The sequence below is a fragment of the Acanthochromis polyacanthus genome, chromosome 16 (assembly GCF_021347895.1).
Source record: "Acanthochromis polyacanthus isolate Apoly-LR-REF ecotype Palm Island chromosome 16, KAUST_Apoly_ChrSc, whole genome shotgun sequence".
In the NCBI taxonomy this organism is placed as follows: Eukaryota; Metazoa; Chordata; class Actinopteri; family Pomacentridae; genus Acanthochromis; species Acanthochromis polyacanthus.
The window spans coordinates 14176302-14193757 of NC_067128.1; the positions used below are offsets into that span (position 1 = coordinate 14176302).

General features: G+C 39.5%; 1 protein-coding gene across 1 annotated transcript in view; it reads left to right on the top strand.

Moving 5' to 3' along the window:
- Positions 1–17456, top strand: part of LOC110962929 (filamin-A-interacting protein 1) — a 69726-nt gene that overhangs the window by 36029 nt on the left and 16241 nt on the right. Inside the window, 2 exon segments of the mRNA XM_022211032.2 lie at positions 8406–8576; positions 10932–11110. Of these exon segments, the coding sequence (XP_022066724.2) occupies positions 8406–8576; positions 10932–11110 (350 nt within the window).

Consider the following 17456-nt stretch of genomic DNA (forward strand, 5'->3'; position numbering starts at 1 on the left):
ACAGGCCAGTTAGGTAAGAGTTCAGCCATCCCACGTGACGCTGCTCAGCAGATGAAGTCTCTGCATTGCAGGTACTAAACATCCCAGTTCTGCATTCAGAAAACAGTTGAGATGCGAGGGACAGATGAGAGGACAGACTGTGGTCACATGCTGACCATGTTTGGCTCAACATACAGCTGAAAGGCAACTTTCTCAACTATGAACATAATCAAAACTTAACATCGTTCTAGAGCTTCAAATTTGTTTGAGAATGACCCTGACCCAATTCAGACCACGACTGAAAATACTGGCATGACAAGCTGCAGCTCAGTTCTACCATTAAGCAGCAGGGATATAAGGGGAGTGATATGAGACAGGAAAATAAATGTACAATTTGTTTAAATTTTTAAAGATTTAGGTATTGTTAAAGATGTATAGAAAACAGTATGATTGACAAGCTCAACGTGGAGATCGAATTGAAAATATTTTTTTAAAAAAACAGAAAAAAGAGGCCAACAAGCAGTATATCATCATTGGAAACTTACAAGAGGAAAGAAAAAATATCTGCAGTGATTTTAAATCACAACTTAATGAAAACAGCAGAGAAAACCACAGGAGGATTTTGGCCAAAGATGAGGAAATGCACCGTGTGAGTACGACCATCAACGACACTCTGAAACAGCAGAGACTGCAGTTGATCACCACTTGAAAAGTGTGAGAAACAGCTCTTACCTCAAAGTCTGTATAAGGCTGAAGCGGAAATCACTGAGGCTCAGAAAACTATTAAAGCCTTGGAACATGATGTCATCGTACTGACCACTGAATGGGGCTGTGAGGTCAGTAAGAACAAGAACAATGATCTGGGCAAGTTCAGGGTCCAGTATCGTTGCGTGAAAAACGAGCTGAAGAAGCAGCAGGCCAAAGATAACACAGAATAGGACCAAAAAACTGTCTCTCACTCTTAAAGAAGTTGTGGCGAATAAAGCTAGTGAGATACAAAAGTTAAACAAAGACTTAGTACACCACAAAGAGAGGTGGTCGCAGCGCAGCAGCAAAAAAATACACGACCTGGAAGACGAATACAGCTCTCAACAAAAAAACTATTCAAAAGCAAGCAGAATATATCCAGACTGGCAAAAACGAAAGTTCTTGAGCAAGTACTCCAGCAAGATAACTGCTCGATAAATGATGAACTGCTGCTTGCTGAAGCTTTTGGAATTTTTGGGGGTCAGCATTGAATGTGAGTTAAGACGTATTACTCAGACTATTGAAGGATGTTACAGGTCTTTTGAGGACAAGCAGTGAGCGCTCTCTGCGACACTTGTTGACTGAACATGGATAAAGAGCACAGCTGCTGAAGAACAAAAGTAAAGAAGCAGAGGAACTGAAGTGCAAACTGGCTCTACAGCCAGACAGCGTAAAACAAAAACTCCAAAGGTGTCAGTGGGATGACAGGCACCTCAAAAATTTGTTCATGTCAGGCCGTTTCCTTTCAGCGTTGGGTTTACATGACATTGCAGCTAAAATTTTGCATTCTCTTGCACCCACACTTCAACCAGTCGGTAATGCCTGTCCTTTACATGGAAACAAAAACGTTGTTTCTAAAAAGGACATAGGAACATATATTTTTTAACCTTTCTTGTTTGAGAATTGAAATAACAGACTCGTCACCTGCATTTTGACTTTAATCTAGCTTTCCTAAAAATTGGGATTCGAATCGTATCGTGAACCCTAAATCAGGATCCGAATCAAATTGTGGGTTGAATGTATTTTTTCGTTCCTACATTAGTGTCTTTGTACTTGCTTAGCTTCTGGATCCAGCCTCTGATGCTTTCTGGAAGGGCTGTCTGAAAGGATGATCGTATCCGAGTCCAATGAACCAGAAGATGATAGTTGGGACTCAGGAGAGGCTACCATGGAGACAGCCGGAAAAAAAAACTGGCAATTCAGATAATAAAACTGTGGCCGCAGATGGAGAGGTCAACAGATGAGAGAAAAATAAAACAACAAAACAGCAGAACTAATGGTTCTGTTAAACATGCAGCAACAGGAACTCACACAAAAGGACTTCTTCATCTCAGTAATGAGACAAAGATGCTACAGTGGTGGAAAGAGCGGGGTTTCAAATAAAATGGACAACAACAAAAACTGCATACACCTATTTATAAAGGAAATTAGGATGTTGAGCAAAAGAAAATGAGAACTGGCAAAAGCTGCTTTGTTAAAGTGAAATTGTGAGGCTGGGAAGTTCAGCGTGGAGGTCCAATAAAAACGGAATAAAAAGAAAGACAAGGAAAACCACAAGCTGAAATGAGTCAGGCTCATACAAAAGTTGCTGTATTTATTCAGAAAATCAGTGTTCTGACCAGTGACCAGGGTTGTGTGATCAACATGAGCATTACTCTTTGCAAAGATCTGCTACATTTCTGAGGAGATGTTTGCTCCTCCTTGGGATTGTTTTGCATCTTTTAGTTTTGTATCTTGTCACAGCTGCTTTGCTTTTTCTGATGCTGTTTACATATGAGTGCATGATGGTCATTTTGTTTTTGTAATTTGCATCAGCATTACACTAGAAAAGAAACTGAAATTTAACTGGATTGTTGTTCATTTAATTATTTGGCAAGTTGCAAATATGCAATGCTGAACATATCAGCAATATATTCATGGTGGAAAATGTGTTTTTTCTATACTTCAATCCAGTCAGGTTTCTAGCCAAAAATATCCGATCTTGCTGCATGATATTAGGCCTTGTCCGATGTACAATGATATTTATTTTTACATGAACCTTTTTCTGTGTGTTTCAGTCTTTAATCTACACAAATGCAGTTTTTGGCCAGTAATAATGGGCCTCTTGGATATTCAGAAACTCTGTTTGGTCAGTTTGTGCACTACCAGACGTAGCCAAACTTTGCTCTCAGAACTTTTTACACGCAAATATACAGTTACTCTTCCCCTATATTAAATATCAGAGGCATCAGACATAAGTTCTTCTTGCTGCCACCATGTCATTGTTGGTCGCCCAACAACAGGAGTTTTTTTCAGGGTCCTGGTTGGGCGGCATGGTTTTATGGTTTGGATTATAGCACCACCTGTTGCTTTTGAGAGCTCTTCAGTTGTGTTTTTGGGTTTTCATGTGGATGATTTGTTTCGGAGAACAGCAAATACTGTTCTACATGTGGAGCAGAACCAAAACTCTGACAGGAATTTTAAACTTATTCAATTCACAAGTTATTTTACTGCCCTAAAAGGGCATCTAAACAGCTGAAAATTTGTAGACATGACACAAGAAAGGTGCTTAATGTGGACTACTGTTTATACTCAGTCCCATAATAACACATCATATGGGAACACTAGCAGCTCCATGGTCTTGCTTAATCCAAGTCTACGCAACTTATATTCAGCCAAAACCAACATCTTTCCTTCTTTCTACACAACAATTTTGTTGACTAAATGTCTAAAGCTGGTGTGAGAATTGCACTCTTTACATCCTTTTGCATTGCGCTTCATGAATATAACGGTTCACTCATTCCAAAAACATTAATATTACATCGCCACTACAGCATAATTGGGAAAACCATTTAATTACATATGGATGTAATTTGTAGGAGACAGTAGTTGCTGTTAGATTGTTATTTTCAGTCCACATCCTTGTACTGCCAATTGTTTTGTTTTTTTTTTAATCGAAGAATCACATATTTCCTAACATACTGATTTATCTTTTGGGTTACATAAACAGTAGAGTGCACTGTTTGTCTTCATCTGTTGTTCCTTTTGTTACCACTGACTCAAATGATGAAGCTCTTCAAGCGACAGTTTAAAATATGATTGACCGGAAAGTGTTTCATCCAAAATAGTGTATTACCGGGAAGTGTTTCGTTTCAGAGCCAGAGATTTCACAAGCTAGTGACTGTTGAATCACTGGACCTGACCAGTGTTATGACGAGCTGGCTCAGTTACAGTTTCATAGTGGAATCAAGGTAATTTGTTATTAGCAGAGATGACTAACAAAGACTCATCTGACAGCTCGGTTACCATGCCGACTGAAGTGTTGATTGTTGTCGTTTCCAGGAACAGTTGGCTTCTTTCTGTGCAGCATGGGGATGTCATCAGCTTACAAAACCATAAACGTAGTGGTGTTTGTCATCAGCGCTGAGACATATTGACATTTCACAGTGTGATGGCTTAGGTTTTGAAAATAACCTTTTGCCGGTGTGGAAATGGCCCACCAGCTGCTGCTGGCTCCAGTCTGATAATGATTTTCTAATGGAGGCACATTTATAAACTCGTCTCTAGAGAGGCAGGATGCTGCTGCCTCATCCTCTGTTTCCATCCTGCTCATCTGTCTGGGCGTGTTGAATATTTTCCATTAGGCAGAGAAATGCTCAACATGCAGCCACATTTCACACAGAAAGCTGCTTTTCTTCTGCTTTGATTCAAATGCCTCCAAAGAAAGCAGATTCCGTGGTTCAGATTTTAAAGCATTAAAGACGCATTTGCTGCAGCGTGAGGAAGCCAAGAATTAACCTATTATTATAAATGTCTTTCTTGTCGACAAGTCTAATGAATGGACCAAATGAACGGTGAATGTATCCTTGAATAAAGTCTGGCATGTGTTAAAATATGATATATCCAGAGACAGTATGTAAAAGGTGGAATAGCTTTCTGCTCTGACAAGTGAAATCAATGCTGAAATTCTTTAAACCTGAATTCTTTCTACCAGCCAGCAGGGGGCGACTGAGAAGAGATCTGATTGGATATAAATATGTAAAAAAATATCCTACTTCTCACCTGCTGTTACCTCATTACACATTTTCTTAATGAGTTAGTGGCATCAATCTCTAGTTTCAAATCTTTTTAAATGCAACACAGTCTTCATTTTGTAAATTCTGGCTCTATTTAGAGTAAAATAGTTGAGTTTTGGGGCGGAGCTACCTTGCGATCAGCATTTTGCTACTTATCATCCATAGTGTCCTCAGGTCCTCCAGTCAGATCCGTTCCGCGTTTGTAATGTCTGATTTCAAAAGGTCAAAATGGTGATGGACACATTCCAAACCTAAAGTTCAGAATGCTATTCTACAAACCAATAGGTGGCGTCACAGCTTTTACCTCCACCTTTCGTATATAGGCTTTTGATCAGTCTTATTCCTTTGTGCCATTCAATCATGTCTGTGAGCCACACTGTTTAAACGGAGGATGTGTTTCTTCATCACAATAAACATCACATCACCATCAATCCCACAAACAGTCCTGCTGCCACAAACACTCATCAGAGGACCAAATGATTAATCCACCGCTGAAAATAGTCCAAAACAAATGCACTGCTTCTTCAGTTTTCAATAGAGTTTAACAAAATAGAGCTAACTGTTTTATTTCTAAACTCTCAACTGCTTTTAAAAGACAGATCAATATCCTTTAATCATTTTTGCTGATCGGTTGTGTGCAAACCAAATTTTTAACACAATTTTGACCAAAAGTGTCAAATTTTAACCCTGAGCTACTGACATCGTTTTGTAAAACACACAATTAAAAAAAAGAATCTCAACGTCTGAAATGTACATCACATAGCAGAATGAAATCACATGAAATATAAAGAGATTGCACCCTGGAAACATTTAAAAACCTTTTAATATATACTTTTAAAACCATCACACATCAGTACTAGATGTGAATGTAACTGAAAATGCTTGTACACACGTGGACAAAATTGTTGGTACCCCTCAGTTAAAGAAGGAAAAACCCACAATTCTCACTGAAATCACTTGAAACTCAAAAAAGTAACAATAAATAAAAATTTATTGAAAATTAAATAATCAAAATCAGCCATCACTTTTGAATTGTTGATTAACATAATTATTTAAAAAAACAAACTAATGAAATAGGGCTGGACAAAAATGATGGTACCCATAACTTAATATTTGGTTGCACAACCTTTTGAGGCAATCACTGCAATTAAACGATTTCTGTATTTGTCAATGAGCGTTCTGCAGCTGTCAACAGGTATTTTGGCCCACTCCTCATGAGCAAACAGCTCCAGTTGTCTCAGGTTTGATGGGTGTCTTCTCCAAATGGCATGTTTCAGCTCCTTCCACATACGTTCAATGGGATTCAGATCTGGGCTCATAGAAGGCCACTTTAGAATAGTCCAACGCTTTTCTCTCAGCCATTCTTGGGTGTTTTTGGCTGTGTGTTTTGAATCGTTGTCCTGTTGGAAGACCCATGACCTGCGACTGAGACCAAGCTTTCTGACACTAGGCAGCACATTTCTCTCCAGAATGCCTTGATAGTCTTCAGATTTCATCGTACCTTGCACACTTTCAAGACACCCTGTGCCAGATGCAGCAAAGCAGCCCCAAAACATTACTGAGCCTCCTCCATGTTTCACCGTAGGGACAGTGTTCTTTTCTTCGTATGCTTGGTTTTTGAGTCTATGAACATAGAGTTGATGTGCCTTACCAAAAAGCTCCAGTTTGGTCTCATCTGTCCAAAGGACATTCTCCCAGAAGCTTTGTGGCTTGTCAACATGCATTTTTGCAAATTCCAGTCTGGCTTTTTTATGAGTTTTTTTCAGCAGTGGTGTCCTCCTTGGTCGTCTCCCATGAAGTCCACTTTGGCTCAAACAACGACGAATGGTGCGATCTGACACTGATGTACCTTGGCCTTGGAGTTCACCTTTAATTTCTTTGGAGGTTGCTCTGGGCTCTTTGGATACAATTCCAACGATCCGTCTCTTCAATTTGTCATCAATTTTCCTCTTGCGGCCACGTCCAGGGAGGTTGGCTACTGTCCCGTGGGTCTTGAACTTCTGAATAATATGAGCCACTGTTGTCACAGGAACTTCAAGCTGTTTAGAGATGGTCTTATAGCCTTTACCTTTAAGATGTTTGTCTATCATTTTTTTTCGGATGTCCTGGGACAATTCTCTCCTTCGCTTTCTGTTGTCCATGTTCAGTGTGGTACACACCTTTTCACCAAACAGCAGGGTGACTACTTGTCTCCCTTTAAATAGGCAGACTGACTGATTATGAGTTTGGAAACACCTGTGATGTCAATTAAATGACACACCTGAGTTAATCATGTCACTCTGGTCAAATAGTTTTCAATCTTTTATAGAGGTACCATCATTTTTGTCCAGGCCTGTTTCATTAGTTTGTTTTTTTAAATAATTATGTTAATCAACAATTCAAAAGTAATGGCTGTTTTTGATTATTTAATTTTCAATAAATTTTTATTTATTGTTACTTTTGTGAGTTTCAAGTGATTTCAGTGAGAATTGTGGGTTTTTCCTTCTTTAACTGAGGGGTACCAACAATTTTGTCCACGTGTGTATAACTGAATCTGTCCTCCTGGTGTGATGGCTTTAAACTTGGTTGTTGCAGTGTGAGGTGCAGTCTGAAGCAAACAGCTCTCTCTGCTGGTTCAAGCCTGCAAAAGGCAGAAAACACATTTTGCTGTGTGATCTAATCAGGTCACATGTTATCAGTGTGAAAGGAACTGATGAGGTAATATTTTAGATCCACTTGGGTGGAGTTTGCAGCATCACATTCAGCTGATGTCTGAGATCATCTGGCAAAAATTCACGACTATAAACGCCACATAAATGCAGACTTTGTAAATCATTGTAAATGCACCTTGACTGAAGTCTGTTGTTGATTCAGGATAATCATGAAGGTAAATGGGTCTTCTAAGCTTTTCTATGGATTTTGAAATACATATACTTTAGAACTGAGACCATCAGTAGCTTTGACTGTGTTGATGCTTTTTTAAAGAGATTAAGATAAAGACATACTTTAACCGAAGAGTTGATTGTGATGCTTCCTATTTTGTATTCAAGTTTTAGTCTGGGATTTAATATGTTTTTTCATCCTTATAGTTACCAGTGAAAGGTCTCTAAGTTCATTTCATGTCATTTTCGATCAACATTTTCTAACTTGAGGTGCATGGAGTTGTCTTTATTTTATGCAACTTTATTAGAGTTTTCTTCCCCTTGTCTTATTTGTTATTCAGTCTAGTTGAAAGTTGATGTTTTTTATTGTTTGTCTTACATCACATGTTGTTTTTAATTCATTTGTTTGTCTGGGATAAGCTTTATTCCTATTCTTTTCTTAATTATTATTGTAGCATTTAGTATGTAAGCCGTTAGACATCCTCATCATCCATGCTGAAGTGTTCAACTAGTGGTCAACTAATAGTAACCTCACCAGCAGGCACAAATATATAAACAAAACTTTGGTGAAAATTCAATTGTGTTTCTAACTCTTTCAGTTTATGAGACTTGATACTTACATGTGCACCACCTGCAGGGTTGAAATATTCTGTTTATTCGCACTTAAAAATAAGAAACAAGCGATACAAAACTGAATAAAACCACCCTCCATAGGTGAGTGCAGAGTGCTTGGTGTGTTCAAGCCTCTGATGTGTCTCCTCAGGCCAGAGAGGACATCATTGGCCTGCTGAAGTCAGACAGAACCAGGCCGGAGACTCTGGAGGCCCACTATGGCTCGGCTGTACCCACCAAACCCCTGCAGGCCCTGCAGAGAGACGGACAGCTCATCCACAGCAGCAGCACAGACGACGTGTACGAGAAGCCCATGGCTGAGGTGGGTGGAGGATATACAAACTACTTACTTTGTTACCTGAACGTTACACCTTTTCTTCATCATTCATCCATTTGTTCACCGTATGCACCGGCTACAATACAAAAATACAGTTAAAATGGTATTACAAAACTTACAGCAGGATGTTTTTGTTGTTGTTTATCAATACGCTGTCGGGAAAATGTTATTCTGCATGTGGATCCAGGTTTTAAATATGACACTGTTAGAAAACTCATCGACCGTCCTGCACAATTAACTGATGACCACTGTTTTTTTTTGGAGAACATCTGTTTGGATGAAATTAAGACACTATAGCTGAATGAATGACCAGCTAAAAAAAAAATTTGTTGGACCACCTTTAGCTTTGATTACAGCGCTCATTCGCTGTGACATCGTTTCAATCAGCTTCTGCAATTATTTCTGTCCAGAATTAGATTCCTTTTCTGCCAAGATCTTATATTGAATATAATTTCACCAAATGTTGAAGTGATCTCCAATCACGATCATCTAAGAGTTTGCTCCGACCACATTTGATCCTCAAAGCTGATGGTTCACCACTATTCTTCCAGGTTTTGATAATGCGTTAGACCGGTCTTAACCTGATTTCAGTAGTTTCAGATATCTCCTTAGTTTTCGTTGCTTGATGCAGGCCAATAATTTGACCCCTCTGAAACTGATTAACATCCGTTCCAGGACCACAGGATATGTCTTCCAACATGGTTGTTTCAGAAATGAGAAGCTCCTCACTGCATCAGCTAGGGTTAAATAAGGTGTTGCAGCAGAAACATGTTCATCCCTGCAGTAATTATCCAATGGAAGTTTCGTACCTATTTGCTTAGTTAAATCCAGATGATGACTTTTTTTTTTTTTAGACAGGCAGTGTATATCAGCTTTTGGCATATCTTTGTGGTCATTTTAAGCCTGTAGTTGTTTTTCCATTTGTGGTTGTGTTATGCGTCTTTTCAGTTATTTTGACTCTCTTTGTGGTTGTTTTTTGTCGGTTGTTTTGTGCATCTTTGTGGTTGTCTAGGTCTGTGGTTGTTTTTGTCTGTTTGTGGTTGTGAATCTTTTACATTATTTTCAGTCTCTTTGAGGTTGTTTTTTGTCTGTTTGTGGATGTTTGGTGTGTCTTTGTTGTTATTTTAAGTCTCTTTGAGGTTGTTTTTGTCTGTTTGTGGATGTTTGGTGTGTCTTTGTTGTTATTTTGATTCTCTTTGAGGTTGTTTTTGTCTGTTTGTGGATGTTTGGTGTGTCTTTGTTGTTATTTTGAGTCTCTTTGAGGTTGTTTTTGTCTGTTTGTGGATGTTTGGTGTGTCTTTGTTGTTATTTTGAGTCTCTTTGTGGTCATTTTGTTTGAGGTCATTTTTCATGTTTTTGTGGTCATTTTAACTCTGGGTTGTTTTGTCTGTTTGTGGTTGTTTGGTGTGTCACTGTGGTAGTTTTGTGCATCTTTGTAGCCTTTTGAATACCCAAATAATAGTAGTACTCGTATTATTAACTGTTAGCAGTCGGTTTAATTTCTGTGCCAGGTCGCTGCCTTCCACGACTAAGGGTAACATTTAACTGGACATTAATTACAGGCATTGAACTAGACATTACCTCCGGCGGCTCTTGTTTTTGTTGATTAATTTGCTTTTAAATTCTTATCCCTTAATTATTCTTCATGACTTTATTGTGTTCCTAATTTTGCCTTTGAATATCTTTATTGTAGTCCTTATCCAAGTTTCTCATTTGTGTGGCGACATCTTTTTTTTTCATTTGGATACATTGTAAATTACTCTACATGTGAATAAAGGTTGAAAAAATAAATGAACCTACTCCACAAAGTTGTTAAAATCTCTGAAAAACTAGGAACTGAAAACATAATCTGAGTTAACTTGGAGGAAAAAACAGCAACATCCAGGAATTGGCTAAACTCAGTTGTGGTGTAAACCAAACTGCAAACATGTTCAAGGACTTTTTAAAATTGATTTCAAGTTTTTAAAATAGAAGATAGCTGCAGCAGACGGCAATAACTTTTACTTTACTGGTGCATTTAGACCAGACTTTATCAATGTAAAGAGTGAAATTAGAGCCTTAACGGATTCTTTGGTGTGTTGAATAGCAGCAGTTTCTCCTTGAAAATGTAATTTTCCATGCTCAGTGAAATCTGCAGGGTGTACACGAGAAAAAAAGGCCGAACAAATGTGCAGTAAGCGTGAAAACGTGAATAAAGCTCATGACTGTGTCCAGAGAGTCTCTCCCACAAACACAATATCACCACAACCATAGCTAATGGTTTGGTGATATTGTGCTGGCAGATGTGCTGTTGGAGTGTGAGTTGTTGTTAATAATGAGTGTTGACGTGTTTCCCCTCAGTTGGACCGTCTGGAGGACAAACAGAAGGAGACGTACAGACGGATGCTGGAGCAGCTGCTGCTGGCAGAGAAATGTCACCGACGCACCGTCATGGAGCTGGACAACGAGAAACGCAAGCACGCCGACTTCATGAACAAGAGCGACGACTTCACCAACCTGCTGGAGCAGGAGAGGGAGAGGTGAGGAAACACCACTGAGGTCACTGCTAAATCTTTATGTGGGTCTACAGCACTGTTTTGGAGTAATTAGTTTGGCATAAAAAGAATCCAAAAGTGTCAAATGTTCGAAACAAAGGTTGGAATTGTTCTGTAGTTTCTTCATTGTCAAGAAAGTTCATGATAAGACCAAAACTAACAGTTTGTTAGTCCATCTCTGAGCACTTCCAGACTCTCCTTAGCCCATTGTTTCTTGCTGATGATGTAAAACTTCAAAATCAACTGAAAAATTAATATTTTTATTTTAAAATGAATGATTTTAATCCTTACAAACAGGAAAAAACAGCACTTTTGCTGGCTTGATTACTATTTTAGAATTTTTATTAATGCTCTAGTGAGTATTTGTAGCAGCACAACGGTTTATGTGGGACCGAATCGAAATCCATTGCAGTGTGTGTGTTCAGAATAACAATGGAACATGTCAGCCACAGCAACAGTGAGGGCTTTTAATATTGTATAAGATACAGCAGAGTTATAAAAATATTCAAACCTCTTCACTTTTTGCACACTTCTGTGTATTAAGGGTTTAATTTTAAGTTGAAAAAATATACAATTAGTCATGTTAATCTACTTAAATTAATCTAAAATGACAAATTGAAAACATATTTTTATACATTTTTACAAAATCAGGAACCAAAATTGTGCTCAAGTGCATCTCTTTTGGTTTAAGATGTGGCCAGAAACTGGTTGGAGTTCACCTGTGGCAAACTGAACTGATTAGATATCATTTAGAAAATCACACACCTGTGTATACAGTCCAGCAGGACAGAAACCAAGACAGACACAGCTAGAAATGATAGTTGATAGATACAGTGAATCATTCAGCAACTAAAGAACTCGATGTTTCTTTTTTCAGGAGATGGTGATGCACAAACTGGAAGTAAAATGAGAGTGAATTTTATACTTAAGTTGCTCCAAATCTGCTGAATGTGTAAATACACCTGCAGCTGTTTGCTAATGTCAACTTTACAAGATACCACGTCTTTAAGTATTCACAGTTTGTAGTTCAGAAGTTGAATTTTCTGACCGTGGCACAGAATAAAGTAATGCAAAACTGAGCTACTTCTGTAGAGCGTGATGCATCCACAGCAGGGCAGTTTTAGCACCTCAGTCTCATCAGCCTGGTCTATGCTGCTATAACAGATCCATGGAGATTACAAGATCCACGCTATCCTGACAAATCCACATTGGTAGTATCTTTTGCTGTATGTGATGAGCAAGAGCCACAAATTCTTGGAATGTGTTGGAAACAAGCCCTTGTGTTTGAAAAGCTGCATGATTAAATGTTCATTGCTCCTGAAAAACATGCATGTTTGTTCTCCCAGCAACAGGCGTCAGATAAAACCCGCAGCAGGGTTCTGGGTGATGGGTCTGATAGGAGAGGTGATGATTTCTGCCTTATCAAGCAATCAGAGACACACAACATGATGCACAGCCAACACTGGCTTGAAGTCTTTGAGAGTTCCAGGAGAATTTTATCCGTCATATAACGTAAGCCTACTGATGGTGATATAGGAACTGTAAAATGACTGTCGGAATAATAGTTCACCCTCTTATGATGCCACGATGCCATGGTTAGGGTTAACCCCTCGAGGCCTGAATTTATTTACAATTATTAATTTGTCTATTACACATAGAACAGATATATAATAGCAATAATAATAATAGCAGATGAATAAGGATTAGGTCCCACTCTGACCTAACCTGGCAATAGCCAGATTAATAACTGTGTAGTACTTGATAGTACTCCACAATGTCAATCTGGGACCGCTCCATGTGAATCCGTTCGGAGGAAAGAGGCACGGATTGGACAATGCAACAGTATGTCCCGCCTCTGACAGGTTTGTTTTTAGCCAATCGCGGCAAACTTTAATATGTCGTCATCGGGTTGCGCGCAGGTGCTATGGTGTAGTCAAAGTAAAACTGACTTAATAGCAGCATCTACACGATCGCAGTGTTTCCCCTTCGACGGCGGGCAGCCTCGCTGGTATAGGCCACCGCCTCACTACAATTTTGCCGAAATTGCCACCTCACTGGTCCGCGCCCAAAAAAACCAAACGGAAAGCACCAAGCCACCGGAGCTGTCATTTTTAACTGTGCGGGTCCGCCGGCTGCTCTCCCCCGGTCTCCCCCGCTAGCTGGTCGGCTAACACCTGCTGCCGCTCGTCTGCCCGGGACAAACCACGCAGGCACCCCCCCACCCCGGCCCTTGCCTACACCCCACCGCCTCACAGCCATTTCAACCCAGGGGAAACACTGCGATCGTTGTCCTCTGTTGCCATGTTTGTTTTGATCTACTGGCGCTTGGTGTTGTCGTCACACTCCGAAAATCCCGCACATTATCCCGCCCCACACACGAATACTGCTGCGTGATTGGCCCGAACCAACTTGGTGCGGTACGAAAAGTGAAGGCGGGAGCGGAGCAAGATGGTTTCTTGAGAGATTTGTGAACTCACAAATATCGCGAGAAATCAACTTACTGGCAAGGTTAACTCTGACCAGTCCTACAAGAAACCAGTGCCTGCAAAAGGTTCTGAGGTGCATATTGAATATGCACAAACCGGCATTGGGCAAATGGATATGCAATGTCGATTGCAATCTGAATGAAAGTGGTTTGCTGTGAATTTGCGACAATAGGCGTCAAGGGGTTATGGCCACTAGACACTGTGCAATTTTTGGCCATCCCAGACAAAAGATAACAATCGTGAGAGAATCATGGTGATATCTTTGGTCTTGACTCTAAATCGGTGGTCAGTACGCATCTAGTTTCTGAGCTCAGACTTTAATCTCAAAACAAGACCATTGCATCTCAGACTGCTGCTCCAGGAGCGCACACTTTCAGATGAGCATTCACAATGTTGTACTTGGCTATGCACAGCAAAAGTTAGAGAAATATTTGTCACTTGTCAGGATGCTGGTTTGAAAAGTAAAAAAATCCCTACTCCAACATCAGACATGTGTGTAATCATGAAAAGGGGGTTGTTTGATGCCTTTAATGACCGGATCTGCCATCCAAAAAATCCCTCTCAAGCCCTCTGCGATTCTCACGAGTTAAAACAAACAAACCAAATGTGGGAAATGACAAAAGAAAATCTGCACAATAAAGCATCACATCTGCGCCCCATGCTCCATAAAGTCTCAGATAACAGCCTTAATGTGGAATAATGCTTCACTGCACTGCATTCATGTCCACTGGATCACTTATCTGTCTGCATGGCTCACAGCCACGTCCTTCAGGTCTCCTCTGTTTGCCGTACTTATTCAGTGATGGTCTGAAGAGCCTGCATGGTGTTCGTGTACCTGCTCACCACCTTGCAGGTTAGAAGGCAAACCTGAATAAAAGCCATCCCTTTAACTGTCTGAGAGACATGTTGATTCAACTTCATGGCCATTTTGAAGGCTGTACTTTGCAGTTTATTTGTCAGACTTTCATTGATGAGACGAGTTTCTCCTGTTGTTTGACAACACATTCCTGCAGGCTGCAGTCAGCGTGCAGATTCACTGCAGGTCAGATCATGAATGAGTCGACCCTGAACACTGAGGTGATGTCATTCCCAGCAGAGATCCTGCTGCTCGATTACAGGCTCTGTTTGCATAACAACGCTCACAGGCAACCATGACTACACAAAATATGGGTTTAACAGAGGCATGCTGCAGAAAGTACCATTAATCAGTCAGAAGTGCAAAATTATTCCTGTCAAACGCACTTTGTTACATTTCCACAAATTATTTAAATAGAAAATCAGATGGCAAATAATTACAATCTAATATTTATTTAAATTACATAAATTATATGTATTTAAGGTTGCACATGCATGCCCACTAGAACATGTTAAGGTCATCAGGTATACTTCAGTCAGAAACCAAAGTGAAGACAAAGAGCTGAGAACACTTTGACATACTATCGCCGCTATAACACACAAAAAAATATATTCTGAGTTGCTTTCAGAAATGAATCACTAAATTTATGCTTTTGATGCCGCGTTCACAGACAGCTGGCTTTTAGCTTTTATAATCAGAATGAAGAATTTGCAGATCTGCTCATATATTTATAAATATTTCCTCATTCTGTTAATGTGAAACATAATCTGAGCAGTGCCACGCTTGCTTTTGCAAACCAGTAGTCCATATGTGTAATTTAATCATCAACTGGATTGTACTGGCACACACATCAGAATCAGCACGTCAAATGGATGACATTTTTCTTATGGCCACCCTGAGGCCACTGATCCCACTGTGGTGGGGGTTTATGTGTTCTAAGACGTTGGGATTTTGACCAGTAAACCAGGCCTGTCTTCAGAAAAATGTAGGTTTGATTCTCTGTAATTTTACAGTGGTGGACAGTTCCAATCTGTGTAAAAATGCAGCCTAAAAAATCCTGTTTTTACCCCCTGTACAGCCAGCAACAAATGTGCCTCTTCTGTGTGAAAGTGCTCTCATCTGTTCAGAATGTTAATAAGGATTGTAATTATAACTTTAATTAGCTCCAGATCAGCATCTTTTGGTCTGATGTGTTCGCTGTGGGCTCAGCTTGGCTCAGTTTTATGAGTGTTTGGGGCTCTCTTCAGTGTCTCTGACAGGCTTCTGTCAGCAGTGAGGCTATGAATAGACCTGAACACAGAGAGGCTTTCTGCAGAGACCCATCATCTGCCAGCGAGGCTGTAATGATAGATGCTCTGAGGGCAAGAAGGAGCAATCTGTGTGAAATGTCAGAGAAGAGGAGAATTATTAAATATAAAATGCTTATACACATATTACAATTGCACTTTGGAAGACTTTGGTATTTAAATAAACTTGTTAATGTTGATGTGAACACAGAAGAGACTGAAACAATTCGAAAACCATAATCCTAAGTACTTGTATATCATTAAGGTCAGATTAACCAGAGGTTCATTTATCAAGATGCTTCTGTAGGAGCTCCAAAATCTTCGTCACCTTTGACAATTTGGGATCTTGCAGGCTGACCTGTTAGCCATACTAGCAACCTGTAGGTACAACAGTCAACTATTTGGTTCCAGACTGCTAGATGGGCTGTCATGAAGTTACTTACAATCCTCCAGGATGAATGCTGCTGTCTTCAGTTACAGTCAAGCCCGAAATTATTCAAATTTGGACTTAAAGGTACTTTAATTTAACCAGCAAGGTTTTTTTTTGGATTGTAAATGACACAGGTGTTTCCCAAAAGATAATAAGATGATGTACAAGAGACACCATTGTGGAAAAAATAAGCTGTCAGCTTTTATTTACATTTAAAAGTATTTTTAAGTCAAAATTTGCTTAAAAATTTGCTTAAAAATAGGACTGAATAATTTCAGGCTTGACCGTAGCTTTCCGCTGCAGGAATTCAAAGCAGTCACAAGTTAAAGTGAACTTTCATGGCAACTGATGTGGAATTTGACAGCTTTGACCAACACGTTAACTCAGAGAGGGCAAAACATTGCAAGTAATAGTTCCTGAATGTAACTCCAGTTGGCTATGTAGGCCTATGTTGAATTTTTTTTTCAATTTTAGAGAAATTATTGAAAACACTGAGAGAGCAGAAAAAATGGCATTTGTTGATGTCTCCACGTTTAACCAGTTTTCAGGGCTACTCAGAAGTAGATACTTTTCTCCACTCTGAAAACATCCCTGAAACAGGTTCTACAGGGGACGTTCTTGTCGTCAGAACGTCCTCAAAAGTTCCAGCTGCCCTTAAGTGGCCTGTAAGTTCCTGAAATGAAAAACAGCCTTTTAGTGACTTTTAACATTAATTTCACCATGAAGTTGACAGGACTGAAACACTACAGTGCGTTCTTACAAGATTACCCGTCATAGCTGGTATGTTTGCATGCTGTCTTTGTCTCGTTAGCATATCTAATGTTTAGAAAACCTTTTGAGACAAACTGACGTCATCTTTTTGCAAACTCATTTTAACTTCTTTTCGTTCACAGGTGTTAGATTATTGTGCCTTATTTAACTTTTGTTTATTAACCCGTGTGCTTTTATTGTAGAAGTTTAGAATAGTTCACATACATATATACTGAACATACCTGCTGTTTGTTCAAAGTGTACACCCAAGGATTCATCCATCCATTCTCTATACACCGCTTTATCCTCACTAGGGTCGCGGGGGGTGCTGGAGCCTAACACCCAAGAATGAGAAAGAATATTTTTCTGCTTCAAGCACTAAGCATAGTTTAGAGGAGAAATAAAGTTAAACCATAATTGATTTGAACTCTGGTGAATCCCTGCTTTGCAAACCATCTATCTGTTTGTCAGTTACTGAGACTTCATCTCCATCTTACAAAATATATTTCATTCGTGTTCTTGA